The sequence below is a fragment of the Molothrus ater genome, chromosome 21, assembly GCF_012460135.2.
Source record: "Molothrus ater isolate BHLD 08-10-18 breed brown headed cowbird chromosome 21, BPBGC_Mater_1.1, whole genome shotgun sequence".
NCBI classification, from domain to species: domain Eukaryota; kingdom Metazoa; phylum Chordata; class Aves; order Passeriformes; family Icteridae; genus Molothrus; species Molothrus ater.
The window spans coordinates 725,413-739,718 of record NC_050498.2 but is presented as its reverse complement, the minus strand read 5'-3'; the positions used below and the strand labels follow the sequence as shown (position 1 = coordinate 739,718).

Below are 14,306 nucleotides of genomic sequence, written 5' to 3'. Positions count from 1 at the left end.
CTGGGCTTTACACAGAGCATTAAAAGCTGAAGGGATCAGCTGCAGAGCGGGAGGGACACAGGGGCTGCACGTTCCTGTCTGGGAGATGACGCCAAGGGGAGCGATGGTGACGCCCAGGGAGGGTGGCACAGCTGGAAAGGTCCCCAAGGTCCCCGAGGCACCCCGGGGTCCCTCGGGCCGGCAGCAGCAGCGATCCTCGGTCCCGGCCCGGCTGGGAAGTCTCCGCTCGCTACCGGGGCCCGGAGCTCTATAATTACCATGGGAGGCTGAGTTATTTTGGGAAGCGGCTTTGCTGCTGCCAAAGCTTTTATTCCTCCAAACCAAAACAAGATGGAAAGAGCCCAGCCCAGGATGCTGCATCCGGCGGGCGTGGGGAGCTTAACCTCCTCGTTGCCTGCCCCGGGGCTGCCCCTGCCGGCTCCCCCTGCCCTGGCATCACCGGCACCGGCTCCCCCTGCCCTGGCATCACCGGCACCGGCTCCTCCTGCCTGCAGCGGCATCACCGGCACTGAATCAGCGTCCGGGGCTTGCGCTGCCCGGGGGGCTCAAAGGAGGGCCGGGGGTGAAGATTGGGGGTCACGGAGACCACAGGGTGTCAGCCAGGCATGGGATGGGGCTGGGGTCAGTCCTGTCCTCGTCTGCTGGCAGGTCCAGAGGCCACGTTTGGATGCTTCCCTGCATCTGCCGTGAGCACCCCTGGTTTTAGCTCTTTCTCTTGCAACGGGTCCCATCTGGGGGCCTTCCCAGCACGGTGGCTGGGCCCAGGAATGCCATGGGCAGGGAGTGGAGCACCTCACTGCAGTGACACATCCCAAGGGACAAAGCCCCAAGGATCCATCCCCAAAGCCACCAAGCACAGGCAGAAGTTCTGCTCTCCCCTCTCCAAAGCAGCCAGACTCCAAGCTGGGAATAAAGTAATTTTTCACACTGTGGAAAGGATGAGCCACATCAGGCACCCTACAGTGCTCCCCAAGATCTACTCCAGCAAAGGGATGAGGTGGGTTGGGGGGTCTGTGCTCAGAGTGTACCCTGAAAACTGGGGGTGTAGCTCCTGCCTTTTGGCTTCTTTCCCTTGGTCTGAGCCTAGAAGGGCTGCCCATGCCTGGGCTGCTCCCTGTGCTTGAGTCTAATATGGCAGCCAATAGCCCCCAAACCTACAGTCTGGGGTCCTCCAAACCCAAAACCCACATTCCAGGGTCCCACAGCTCCCCAAACCCGCATACCAGGGTCTCCCCATCCTTGGGCTGTCTGCAGGGAGCTCCTTCTCAGAGCAGGGGGGCCTGGGGGTTCTAAGGGTCCACATTCCCCAAGTCCAGGCAGTGCCAGCCCCTTGGAGGGATTTGGACATGGGATGTGCTCTAAAGAACGGTGTCACAGCAGTTGGGAAGGTGTCACAGACATCCAAACCCAGGAGCCCACGTGGTCCCACCCAAGCCCTGCCCACAGGAGGCCCCCTTTCCTCCTTGGACTGAACCTTCCCACAGCTCACCACACATCACCAGCTCCCAAATCCCTCCGAAAGGACTCATCAGTCGATGCTGCCCATCCCTGGTCCTGCCTGGAGCCCTGGTGGCACTGGGCAATGCAGGAGCATCCATCACTTACCTCCCCTCCGGAGCCCCAGTGCCAAGGGGCTGTGCTGGAGCTGGGGGAGGATGGCAGTGGGACTGAGGAGAAGCCTTTTATCCCACCAGAAGCAGCTGAGGCTTTCAGGTAGCCCCAGCTGTCCCCTCCCAGGTGCCTGTGTCCCCACAGGACACAGGGATGGGCCCCAGTGCCCCCAGCTGGCAGAGAGGAGCAGGATGGCAGAACCGTGTTCCCAGGGCTGTGTTTATAAATGCCACCTTTATGTAGACCTTACCAAAACTGCTGGCAAATGAGGTGGGAACTGTTTCCCATGGGATTTTCTTGCCTGGATTTGGCCAGCCTCACCTGTCAGGGACCAGAGGACACTGGAGGGGGGACAGGAGCTGCAGTGACAGCCCTTCTTCCCATGCCCACACCCCACAGCCTGCTCCAGCTATGGGGGAAATTGAGGCAGACAAACAGGTACTGACCCCCACCATTGGCTCAGAGCTCCACCAGGGTTTTGGGCATCTGGATGTTCCCCATGGGAGCCACCAGGTCCTGGTGACATGTGTGACCCAAGGAAGTGGCTCCTATCCCAGCCCAGGTTGCAGAGGGGATGTGTGACAGTGACACCAAATTATGGAGGGAGGGCTCAGGCTGCTCCAGAGCCACACAAAGCCCCTGTTCCTGAGCCAGGGGAGGGATCCTGTACCACCTGTGGGGACAGGGTCAGCTGTGACAGACACCCTGCAGAGCCACGTGCCAGATGCAGGATGGGAGATCAGAGGGGTGGAGGACAGGAATGATCCCAGGATGTCTCTAGTCCAGCCTCTGGCTGAGGTGGAAAGGGCTCCAGAGGATCCCAGAGCCATTACCTGCTCACCACTGGAAAATCCTCAGGTGAGGGTGAGTCTTGCAGTGGCCCAGGATGGGGATGAGACCCCATGTCCCCAAGGAGCTGGACACCCCAGCTGGACCCCTGTGACCCTCCTCCAGCTCCACACATCCCTGTGCAGCTGGGTGCCTTGGTGGGATCCCAGCAATCCTTTTCCAGCTCCACACATCCCTGTCCTGACTGGTCCCCAGCACCTCTTCTCCTTGCACATCTCAAGCCTCATGAGGACCCTCTGCCAGTCACCCCTGTCACAAGATGTCCCCCAGGACGGTCCCCGCAGCACCAGTGCCCACCTTGCCAGGATTCCTGGAGAACCTGCCCTTGCTCCTCTCCCCTGGAGTCCCAAACTTCCCCACCAGGAAGGTGACCAACCCACGGCCAATGGTTCATGGCTGGAGCTCTCAGCTGTGTCCTTGCCAGAGCCATTGGTGCCTTTGGCCACCCCCTTGGTGGGGACACCTGGCTCCCCACGTGCCACCATTCCAAACTGGGGTCAGGTGTGGGCAGGACCCTACCAGAGACATCCCTGGGGGGCACAGAGCAGGACCTGGGAGGAGACAGTGGATGCAGAGGCAGCTCTTGGTGGCCTGTGACATGGTCTGGGTGGCCTTGTCCCTCCTGGGAAGGGATGGCTGGAGGGGACAGCCAGGTGCTGGTGATGGGATGAGCCTCTCCCACAGGCACTGGGCCAGGCTGGACAGGGGCTGGATTTGGGCACAGGATGCTGCACACCCCTGGAGGAAACTTTCGGGTGACAGTGACAGCATGGGGCCACTGTGGCTGTGCCAGAGCCACCTCCCTGCCTGGTGAGGGGGTGTCCCAGCTGGTGGTTCAGTCTGGGATGAGTTGCTGGTCACAGGGGTGACTCAGTGGCCACTTGGTGTTGTGGCCAGCTGCTGGTTCTTGCCCCAAGGGCCACCAGCAAGTGTCCCAGTGGGTGTGGTATCCCTGACATCACCAGGCATCCCTGCACCCAGCTGGGTGAGGGGCTGGGGGGGTCCCATGGGTTTGGGGGTTCCTACTGCAGGGCTGGGGATCTCCTGGGGTGCTGCTCTCCTGTGGCAGCAGGGGACTGGGGACAGTGGTGTTTCCTAGGTGTGATGGTCACAGTGGCTCCCTCCCCCCAGTGCTCCCAGGGAGTGACAGTGTCCTGCTCCCAGAGGAAAGAACCAGCACAGTGGGGTGTCACCAGTGGCAGCGTGGTGTCACCAAGGGCAGCATGACAGCCTGTGACACCAGGCAGGGTGTTAGTCCCTGTCCCTCACTGGGGTACTGGGGAACAGGCAGTCAGGGGCCTCTCCAGGAGGGGGGACAGTGCCACTGTCACTACATTCCCCCCATGTCCCTCCAGAGCAATAAACCATGAGGTTTCCTGGTGGGGGTTTCCAGCCTGGATCCTGGGACCCTTTCGGGCTCCTTCCCCAGCTGCAGCATCACTGGGGACATCCTTGGGGACATCCCCCCAGTCCTATCCCTTCCCTGTCACTCCCTGCTCAGCTCTTTGGGTTCCAGGTCTTATCCAGCTTCCAAAGCTCGCCCTCCCCCAGGGATGGAGCTCCCCCACCTTGGGGACCTTACTTTGGTTCAGAGAGGTGTTGAGGACAGAGGGACAGCACGGGAGGGCCATGGGCTACCCCAGCATGAGCCACCTCCTTGTTCCCTGGCGCTGGTTTTACACCAAAGGCAAATCAGCTCCTCGGCACCAATGGTCACACAGCTCTGTCACCTGCCTGTCACCACCCTGGCATGACAGTGGCCATGGCCACCAGGCCACTGAGGGGACACAGCACTTGGGGGCCCTGGTGACATAAGCAGGGATGGCACCAGTCCCAGGGCTGGGGGTACCCACAATGGGGTGGGGACAGCACAAAGGGGGACAACAGTACTGCCCCCATGGGGGTGAGCGAGCTGGTGGGTGCCACCACGGCCAGTGTCACAGCCCCACCCTGGGCACAGGGACCGTCCCCTCCTGCCTCAGTTTCTGCAGGAGCTCCCAGCCCCCCGGGGGAGGCGAGCGATTGCCAACAGGCCGGGCAGCGAGCGGGGAAGGATTTATTGACTCACGGCTCGGGGTACATCACAGTTTGAGCTCCCTTCCCGCCTCCGCAGAGGACGTCACCTTGGACTTCCCGGGCAAAAGTGCACGGAGAGGCTTCACAGTTTGATCCCTTGGGAAAGCAGAACCGAGGCAGTGACAAATGGCAAACGCTACGTTGTATGAAAAAATAATACAAACTCTTCTCTTTAAATATCTTACAGAAAAATGAACCTGAATAAAGAGCATGAAAAGCACCGCGTGGCGCAACCCCCCGGGCCCTCCAGGGCAGGGGGACCGAGATGAGCCGCAGCCCCACGTCCCCGGGGCTGCGAGGTCAGGGCTCAGCACGGGCAGCAGAGGCGCGGGGGCGGCAGGGACCGCTACGTGCCTGTCCCCGCGCCACTGGGGTGTCCCCGAGCCCGGCCGGGGGTGCCGGCAGCCCCCCGAGCCCGGGGTGCCGGCGGGAGCAGCCTCAGGGGCCGGCCGAGGGCGTTGCTACGAGGGTGCCCTGGGGGGCTGCGGGGTCCCTCCTGTGTCCAAGTGCAAGTTCACGGAAAGCCAAGGCACCGCCGCAGGGCCGCGGCTCTGTCCGGGGCAGCCCGGGGGCTCGGGCGGGGCAGCCCCGCTGTGCAAAGGGGAGGTGAGCCAGGGTGGGGGACACGGGGACGGTCCCCGCGGTGCGGCCAGCCGGGCTGGTCCTGGCGGTCAGAGCTACGGCGTGGGGGGTGCCCAGGGCCATGCGGCCCCGGGGAGAGCCAGCTCCCCGGGGTGGGCAGCGGGGCGGGGGCGCGTCCAGGGGCCCGGGGATCCAGCCCCGGGGTGAGGCAGCCCCAGGAGCGGCTGGTGGCGAGCGCAGCTCCTTCTCCCGGGGCTGCAGAGGGGTGCGGGCGGGGGCTCTACCGCGGGGCCGCGGGCAGCGCCCCCTCCCGCCGGTGCGTCTCCCCGAAGGCTCGGTCCAGCTGCTCCAGCTGCGAGCTCAGCGGCAGGTGGATCTCCAGATGCATGCGCAGCGTCTCCAGCCACTGCTCCAGCTTGGCGAAGGACGGCCTGAGCGACCAGGGGGACACGTGGCAGCTCCGCTGGCTCTGTCCCCACCCCGTTCCCTGCCCTGGGGACCCCCAGGGGTCTCCACCACCCACCGCTTCTCGGGGTCCAGGTCGCAGCAGCAGACGGCGATGGGGAAGAAGCTGGGGGGGCAGGCGGGGGGGCAGTAGCGCTCCAGGAAGCCCCGGACGTTGAGGCCGAAGTCGGTGGTGCGGGGCAGGTAATCGGGGTCGGCGCTCACCCGGCCGATGATCTGGGGGCAGCGGTGGGAACGGGCGCGCTCAGCACCAAGGGGGGACCTCAACCCCAAACAGGGACCCCTTAGTGCCAAGGGGGAGATGTCCAAGCCCCAGGAGGGAGCCCAAACACAATGAAGAAATCCCAGCCCCAAGAGAGAGACCCCATCAGGGAGACCCTTAACTGAAGGAGAGAGGCCCCAACTCCAAGGGAGGACTCCAAGTCTAAGAGGGGGAACTCAAGCACAATGAGGACCTCAATCCCAAAAGGGAAACCCCAACCCCAAGGGGGAAAACCCTTACCCTGGAGGGTAACAATGAGGACTCCAAAGCCTAGGGGGACCCCAAGTCCAAGGGAAAAGTCTCCAATCCTAAGGGGAAGACTCTAAGAGACACTAAACATCCCAACCCTAAGGGGGATATCCCAGCCTTGGGGAAGTGACCACAAACACCATGAGGACCCCAGCGCCCATGGCAGACCCCAGCCCCAGGGGCACTTGCCTCGCACAGGACGATGCCGAAGGAGAAGATGTCCACCTTCTCATCATAGCTCCTCCCTGCAGACACAGGGCCAGGCCATGTCACACATCCTGTCCCAGCCCCACCACGCATCCCCTGCCTGGGGACAGAGCCCTGGCCACATTCCCCTCACCATTGATCATCTCGGGGGCCATCCAGTAGGGGTTTCCCACCACCGTGTAGCGTTTCTTGCGGTCCGGTTTCTTCAGGTTCTTGAGATGTTCGGGCTGGTTCTTCTCATCCACCATCAGCCGCGCCAGCCCGAAGTCAGCCACCACCACACTCTTGTTCTGGGGGGCACAGGGAGGGGTGAGGCGTGGGGGAGCCAACAGGGACTGAGAGCCCCAGCCAGGCTGGGGGAGGGCGGCGCCAAAGTGGGACTCACCTCCCGCACGAGGCAGTTGTGAGAGTTGAGGTCGCGGTGGATGATGTTCATGGAGTGGAGGTAGGCCTGTGGGAAGGGTGGGCTGAGAGCAGGGGCACCCCCATGCCATGGTCCCCCCGCTCACCAGTGCCCCTCCCACCCACCCATCCCATGGTGGCACCCACCATGCCAGCGGCGATGTCCTTGGCAAAGCTGACCCGCTGGCTCCAGGGGTAGTGGCTGTCCTGGGGCGCAGGAGGGGGAATTTGTCAGGAAATGGAAAAGGAAGAGGGATCCCCCAGCCACACTGGGGCTGTGGGGTGGTGGGGGACCAACGTGCCTCCCCAGTGCTCACCATGCTCTTGATGAGACTCCTTAAGGTGCCCCCTTTGATGTACTCTGTGATGAAGTTGAGCCTCTTCTCCTTGTAGAGCACTCCAATGAACTTGAGCACATTGGGGTGCTCCAGGCAGCGCATCACCTTCACCTGCAGGAGACCCCCCCAGCCCCATGTCCGTGACACCCCAAGGCTCCCACACCCCCTGACAGAGCCGCTGCTCGCAGGCTCAGTGGGCAGGGCTGCACCCACGGGGCTTGGTCACCCCTGTCCAGGGGTTGTGCCCACGTGGGGCCAGGATCAGACAGACCCATCCCTTGTGTCCCTGCAGCCTGGGGGATTAAGGACGGGGGACCCTCACCTCTTTGAGGAAGGTCCTCTGGGTCTCCTCATCAAAGCGAATCAGCTCCTTCATGACCATCACCTCGCCCGTCTCCCGATGTGTCACCTGGCCGGGAGCGCAGGGACTCAGCCATCCCCCTCCATCCTGGGGAGCCGAGACCCCCACGCTCGTGCCCCCTGCCCACCTTGATGGCCTGCCCGAAGCAGCCCTTGCCCAGCACCTCCCCGTGGATGAGGTCCGAGGGACGGAAGATGCGGTGGGCACGGGACACGACGCGCAGGGACTCGGAGCGCCCGATGTCCTTGCGCTGGGACGCGGGAGAGCCCACGGAGCCCGAGCCCGGGGACTTGTCCGTGCTGCAGCTCCTCCTGCGCGACGGATGAGCAGAGCTCAGCGTGCGGGGGGCACCCAGCAGGGCAGGGGCGGGGGCAGGGGGTGGCCTTACGTGACAGCGCGCTGGCGCATGGCAGCGGGGTCCCCGCAGGGCACGGGGGCTGGCGAGCGCAGGGGGCTGCCCAGGGTGGGCAGGGGGCTGCCTGCCAGCCCTGGCTCCTGGCCCAGGGGCTCGTGGGGGTCGTGCTCGATGGTTAGCTGCAGCAGACGGCTCGTCTCCTGGATCAGCAGGTCGATCTGCAGAGGGAAATGGCGATGGGGTGGGTTTGGGGACATGGCGGAAGTGGGACTGGCTGGGGTGTGACAGGGGGACCGTACCTCGTCCAGGGGGACGTGGCCGATGGGGGTCCCGTTGATCTCCAGGATGCGGTCACCAACATGGATGGAGTTCTTCATGTCAGGGCTGATGCAGTCCGGGTCTACCCTGTGGGGACAGTGGGGTCAGACCCCCGACACTGTCACCATCAGGGGGGTGTACTAGGGCACTCCCAGTGGGTGTGTCAGATCCCACTGTCACCTCCTGGACAGGGACATGCTGGCACAGTCTCCACAAGCCACCTCAACCACACAGGGACATGCATGGTACCCAGAACCCACTCAGGCATATAAGGCAATGCCAGCATGGCCTCCACAAACCCCCCGTGCAGTTGGGGACACGCCACCACGGTCCCTACAGGCAACCCCTGGACAATGCAGACAACCCAGCACCGCCCCTCCTCTTCCACCCCAAAAGGTGTCCCTGGGATGGATCCCAGGGGCAGAAGGGGCACGGGAAGCCCCAGCCCTGGGGAGGGGACGGCGGCAGAGGGGACAGGGACGCACTCTCGGACGCGCACGGTGCGCGGGTGCTCGGTGCCGCAGCCCTGGTCGATGGAGACGGAGAAGCCGCGCTTGCCATCGGAGCAGGCGGGGATGGACACGAGGGTGACGGTGTGAGGGATGCGGGAGGCCGGGGAGTCTGGCAGGATCTGCTCGATCACCGGTGTCACCACCATCTGGTAGTAGCAGTGGCCGCTGTGGGGAGCAGACAGGAGGGTGGGTGGGGGTGCCGGGACACGTCCCCCCGGCCTCCCCAGAGCAGACGTACCAGTAGAGCTTGGAGCGCTCCACCAGCGCGTACGTGTCCCCGTCCCCGATGAAGGCGCGGCAGTTGAGGCAGCTGAAGCACTCGGGGTGATACTTCTGCTCCCCGGCCACCTGTGAGCAATGCCATCAGCCCCGGGACCCCCTGTCCAGGCACCGAGGGCAGGGCCAGGGCTCAGAGGGGCCTGGGAGCACCCACGGGTGCACTGGGGCTGCGGGTAGGGCAGGCTGAGCTGTGGGATGGTGGGGACAGAAGTGCCACCAAGTTGGGGGTGGCTGCAGGAACATCTCCCACCACCCTGAGCTTCTCCCCTGCATTCTCCAGTCCAAGCAAGGCCCTCCAGGGTCCTCTAAAACATAGAGGACACCTCTGAATTACCCAGTGGTGCTGGGGGTCTGCACCCCTTCCCCCCTCCCCTGCTCCCCAGGAGCTCAGCCATGGCACAAGGCTCCATGTCCTACCCCTGGGGACCCCATGGTGCTCACCATGACCAGCCCCTTGGTGATCTGCTCGGAGCAGCCGTGGCACAGCTCCCCGAAGCGTGCCCAGTAATCCTTCTTGCAGTACAGGCGCCCATCCTTCTCGTAGTACTGGTGGGACAGGGAGGCCCCGCACTCACAGCACCTGCGGCAGGGACAGGGACACCCTTGTCTCCTCGTCCCCACTGTCACCCCGGGGCACAGCCAGTGCTCGCCCACTCCACAGCTCTCTGGGCAAGCTGCTTCCCTCACTGCCTATGTAGCTGCAGGGCCACTGCATCAATGTGTCACCATCCCCAGGGTGACAGCAGGTGATTCCAGGGGCGTGACAGTGCAGGCTGGGGCTGCAGGGACACGTGGGGACACTGGGGTGGACAAGGGAGGGGACATGGGGCAGGGAGAGGCATGAGGAGGGAAGCGCCAGCTCTGCATGGATGTGCCAGCCTGGACAAAGACACACAGAGGAATGTACCAGACTGGTGGCAGACATGCCACCTTGGTGACAGACGTGCGAGCCTGGCACAGGCTTACAGAGGGATGAGACAGACTGGTCACAAGCGTGGCAGCCTGGTCACAGAGAGAGGGACATCCAACCCTGGTGACAGATACACAGAAGGGCATGTCTGTCTATCCATGACTAGGGGAACATGCCAGTCTGGTCACAGACATACAGAGGGAAGTCCCACCCTGGTCATGGGTCTGTCACCCTGCTCACAGATGTGACAGCCCAGTCATGGGTGCACAGAGGAACATGTCACCCTAATCATGGACAGAGGGATGTCCCACCCTGGTCACAGACACACACAGGGATGTGCCAGCCTGGTGAGGGACGTGCCAGCCTGGACATCCCTCACCCTGGATACACACAGGGATGTGCCAGACTTGCCACGGACATGACACCATGGTGACAGACGTGCCAGTCTGTGTGTGTCTCTGGCACAGACACACAGAGATGTCCCAGCCTGGCCACAGATGTGCCAGCCTGGCACAGTCACACAGAGATGTCCCAGCCTGGCCACAGATGTGCCAGCCTGGTCACAGATACACAGAGAGATGTCCCACCCTGGTGACAGATGTGCCAGCCTGATCAGGGACATGCCAGCCTTGGGAAAATCTGCAAGGGGCACAGGGATGGGGAGCTGCTGGGGGGGTGCAGGGGGTGACAACAGCAGGGTGTGCCCAGGGCTGCAGAGGGGCCTGTCAGTTTTGGGATACAGCACCAGGGGTGCACATCAGACTGTGCAGGAGGGGACAGGGGTACCAGAGAGATTTGTGTGGGGTGTGGGAGTGGCTGGGGGGTGCAGAAGGGGAGACATAGAGGATTTTCTACATGGGAGTGCTGAATGGGTGCAGGGGATGCTGTGGGAGGGGTGCAGGGTGCTGCAAGGCGGGAGATCCTCTTGGGGAGGGGGTTGAGAGGGTGCAGGGGGAGCTGTAGGGGATTTCCTGCGGGGGTTTGCAGCACCAGGGTGCTGTAGGGTGCAGGGTTGCTGCAGGATACTCTGCAGGGGATGCCAGCGGGTGCCCGGGGACTGTCGCAGTCCCCCCCCCCCGCCCCCAGCCACGCAGGTGGAATACCAACCAGCGGTGACGTCACGGCGCGGAGTTTCCCCACCCCATGACGTCACCGCGCGAGGACTCCCCCTCCGATGGCGCAGCACGAAACCTCCCCTGGGCTGGGGGCGGGGAGGAGGAGGGAGAGGAGGAGGAGGGGGAGGAGGAGCAGCAGGGGGAGAAGGAGAGGGAAAAGGAGGGGGAAACGTAGCACAAGGGGAAGGGGAGGGGGAGAGGGAGAAGGGGAGAGGGAGAAGAGGAGGAAGGCTTTCAGCAAGCCTAGCGCTGCCGGAAGCCGCTTATCCGGGGGGACCGGATCCAGCTGCGGCCCCGCAGTGGCTTTGCTCTGGCTGACGGCCCAGAGAGGGGGAGCTGAGCATGGGGGACACAGGCTGAGCCCCCCGGAGCTCCCTGCAGAGCCCGTCCTGACCCGCTCCCACTTCAATCCCACTCCCACTCACTTGGCTCCAGCGCTCAGGACGCGGCTCTTCCTCAGCACCGCCGCCAGCATCCTCCTCCACCGACAGGGACACACCCCGGGGACAACCCTGGGCACCCCCAGCCCCGCAGGGAACCCTGTCAGGTCCCGGGCACCCCTGTGCCCCCCGAGCCGGGCCCTTTCTCCTTCTCCTTCTCGGGACTCCAACAGCTGGAGCTGCCGGGAGGGCTCGAGTGAAAGAGGAAACTGGGAGGGAGGGGGGCGGGTGACATCAGCCACACGCGCCCTGTCACCCGGCAGGAGGGGACAGCGAGGGACAGGCAGCAGAGCCCTCTGCCAGACCTGGCCTCGGCCGGAGCACCCCCACGGGTGCCAGGAGCCACAGCCACGCCTGTCCCTGCCACGGCTGGAACGGGAGGGAGCACTGTCCTTGTCCCTGCAGAGCATCCCACTGTCCCTGATGCCATCCCAGTGTCCCTAAGGCCATCCATTCCAGTCTCCATGACACCATCCATCCCGATGCCCCTGATGCCATGCCGGTGTCCCCAGCGTCCACGCTGTCCCTGGCGGGTCCCACCTGAAGCAGTCGGCGTGCCAGTCAGCCTTCAGTGCCTGCAGGTACTGCCCATCGTAGATGCCCTGCCCACAGCTCGCACACACCGGCAGGTCGCTCCCTGCAGGCGGGGAACACGAGGGGACAGCGCTGTCACCCCGCCAGCCAGCCCGATGAAATCCCTGTGCCCGGGGGTGATCTCCATCCCCCACCCATTGATCCCCGGACGGGTCAAGGTCGTGGCACCCATGGCCCCAGGGCTGGCAGCAGGGCAGGGGTGCCATGGGGGCACAAGGTGGGTGCAGGATGGAGCAGAGGGGGCACGATGGGGGCACATGGTGGGTGCAGGATGGGAGCAGAGGGGGCACGATGGGGGCACAGAGTGTAGGGAGGGTGAAGAGGGGCAGGATGGGTGCACCAAGGGATCCAGGGAGGATGGTGGGGTGTGGGACAGGTGGTGGGTGCATGGGGGGACAGCAGGATGAGTGCTGGGAGGTCCTGGGGGACACAGGGGGTGCAGGGTGGGGGATGAACGGGGGACACACAGAGGGGTGCAGAGTGGGTACTGGGGCAGGCACAGTGCAATGGGGGACACAAGGGGTGCAGAGCGGGTGATGGAGGATGCAGAAGGACACAGAGGGATGCTGGATGAGTGCTGGGGGATGAATGGGGGGACAGAGGGGGATGCTGGAGGGGTGCTGGGGGATGAATGGGGGGACAGAGGGGGATGCTGGAGGGGTGCTGGCGGATGAATGGGGGGACAGAGGGGTGCAGAGAGCATGCACAGTGCGTGGGGGAACACAGGGGGTGCAGAATGGGGGATGAAGGGGGGACACACAGAGGGGTGCAGGGTGGCTGCAGGGGGGTGGAAGTTCTTGGGGTGTGTGGGGAGGTATGAGGGGCCCAGTGAGCGCAGGGGGGGAGGAAGGCATAGCAGGGATCTGGGGGTGCAGGAGGGATGCAGGGGGATTGGGGGGTGCAGGAGGCATGCAGGCTGGAGGGGATGGGGGGTGCAGGAGGGGCACACAGAGTGTGCAGGGGGAGATGGGGAGGTGTGGGGGTGCAGGGGGGATGTGGAGGTGCAGGAGGGGATGCAGGCTGGACAGGGGGGCAGCAGGAGATGTGGGGTGCTGGGAGGGTGCAGACAGGGATGCAGGCTGACTGCACAGTTCTTGACAAGGAGGATGGGGGAGATTTGGGGGTGCAGGGGGGAGTGCAGTTGGGTGGCAGTACAAGGAAGAATGGGGGATGGAGGCTGAACTGGAGGGGAACAGGGAAGATCTGGGGGTGCAGAGGGGATGCAGGGTGAACAGGGACTGCACGAGGACATTTGGGGTGCAGGGAGGATGCAGGCTGGATGGGGTGCAGGGGGATGCAGGCCAGGGGAGTGAGATAGGGTGGGGTGCAGTGGAGGATGCAGTAGGTGCTGTGAGCTGGATGAGTGAGAGGTACAGGGGGTGATTTGTGGGTGCAAGAGGCATGCAGGATGGCTGGGGAGCGCAGGGGACGTGTGGGGGGCACGGGGGATGTAAGGTGCGGGACGGGCGTTCCAGAGGGGGATGCAGAGGGGCTGTGGGGAGGTACAGGCTGGATGGGGGGACCGAGAATGTCGGGGTGCAAGGGGGACGCAGAGCAGAGAGGGATGCAGTGGGGGATGCAGGGGGGGATGCGGGCACACGGGGACATTTGGGGCTGCAGGGGTGATGCGGGCTGGGTGGGGAGTGCAGGGGGCGTGCTGGGGGTGCAGGGGTGCGGGATGGAGATGCCGAGGAGGATGCAGGGGCGCGGGGACAGTGGGGAGGCCGGGGGCTGCGGGGAGGATGCGGGCAGGATGCGGGGGGCTGCGGGTCGGCGGGAGGGTCCGCAGGAGCCGGGCTGGGGGGTCCCGGGCCCGAGCGGCGGAGGAAGCGCTGAGTCAGCCGGGGGGGCTCGGGGGGGTCACGCACCTTCGTCCTCTCCCATAGGCTCGTCCCTCCAGGTGCAGCACAGCAGCATCAACCTCATGCAGGCGCGCAGCCGGCGCCGCGCCGCGCCGGGCCTGTGGCGGAGGCGGTGGCCGGGCCTGTGGCGGTCCCCGCGCGGGCGCAGCCCCGGTCGGGCCCCCCCGGCCCTGCCGCTGCCGCTGCGGCTCCGGGCGGCACCGCGGCGCCTGCACCGCGCCTGCGCGGCCCGGGCGGGGCGGGGCCGCGGGAGCACGGGGCGGGGCCCGGGGCGGGGCGGGGCGGGGCGGAGCCGGGGCGGGGCCAGTGTGGGTGTGGCCCGGTGGGCGTGGTCGGCAGGGACTGGCGATGAATGGTCGCGGTTGGGGCCGGGGGCGAGGTTCGGGCTGCGCCATCGGGCCCGGGGGGATGCGCGGTTCGCGGGCCTATGGCGCCGTCCTCTCACCCTCCCCTGGCCATCACGGGTGTCCCTACACTCCGCGGTGTCCCCAGCTATGCCAGGCCAGCCCCATGTGCAGA

At 64.9% G+C, this 14,306-nt stretch overlaps 1 protein-coding gene across 2 annotated transcripts; it reads right to left on the bottom strand.

Moving 5' to 3' along the window:
* Nucleotides 1-4,877: 4,877 nt before the first annotated feature.
* On the bottom strand, nucleotides 4,878-13,946 carry LIMK1 (LIM domain kinase 1). 2 transcript variants are annotated; one of them, XM_054517041.1, is made up of 17 exons: nucleotides 13,794-13,945; nucleotides 11,872-11,968; nucleotides 11,317-11,403; nucleotides 9,308-9,446; nucleotides 8,826-8,935; nucleotides 8,561-8,752; nucleotides 8,057-8,162; nucleotides 7,791-7,975; nucleotides 7,530-7,713; nucleotides 7,364-7,450; nucleotides 7,021-7,152; nucleotides 6,851-6,910; nucleotides 6,687-6,752; nucleotides 6,435-6,591; nucleotides 6,284-6,339; nucleotides 5,642-5,799; nucleotides 4,878-5,549 (listed from the first exon to the last, which is right to left on the bottom strand). In XM_054517041.1, the coding sequence occupies exons 1-17, from the start codon at nucleotides 13,849-13,851 to the stop codon at nucleotides 5,399-5,401; spliced, it is 2,025 nt and encodes a 674-aa protein (XP_054373016.1). In that variant the 5' UTR covers nucleotides 13,852-13,945; the 3' UTR covers nucleotides 4,878-5,398. The 2 variants fall into 2 exon arrangements, with proteins under 2 accessions (XP_054373016.1, XP_036251213.1); XM_036395320.2 differs by lacking the exon at nucleotides 11,317-11,403 and having other exon boundaries at nucleotides 13,794-13,946.
* Nucleotides 13,947-14,306: the final 360 nt, after the last annotated feature.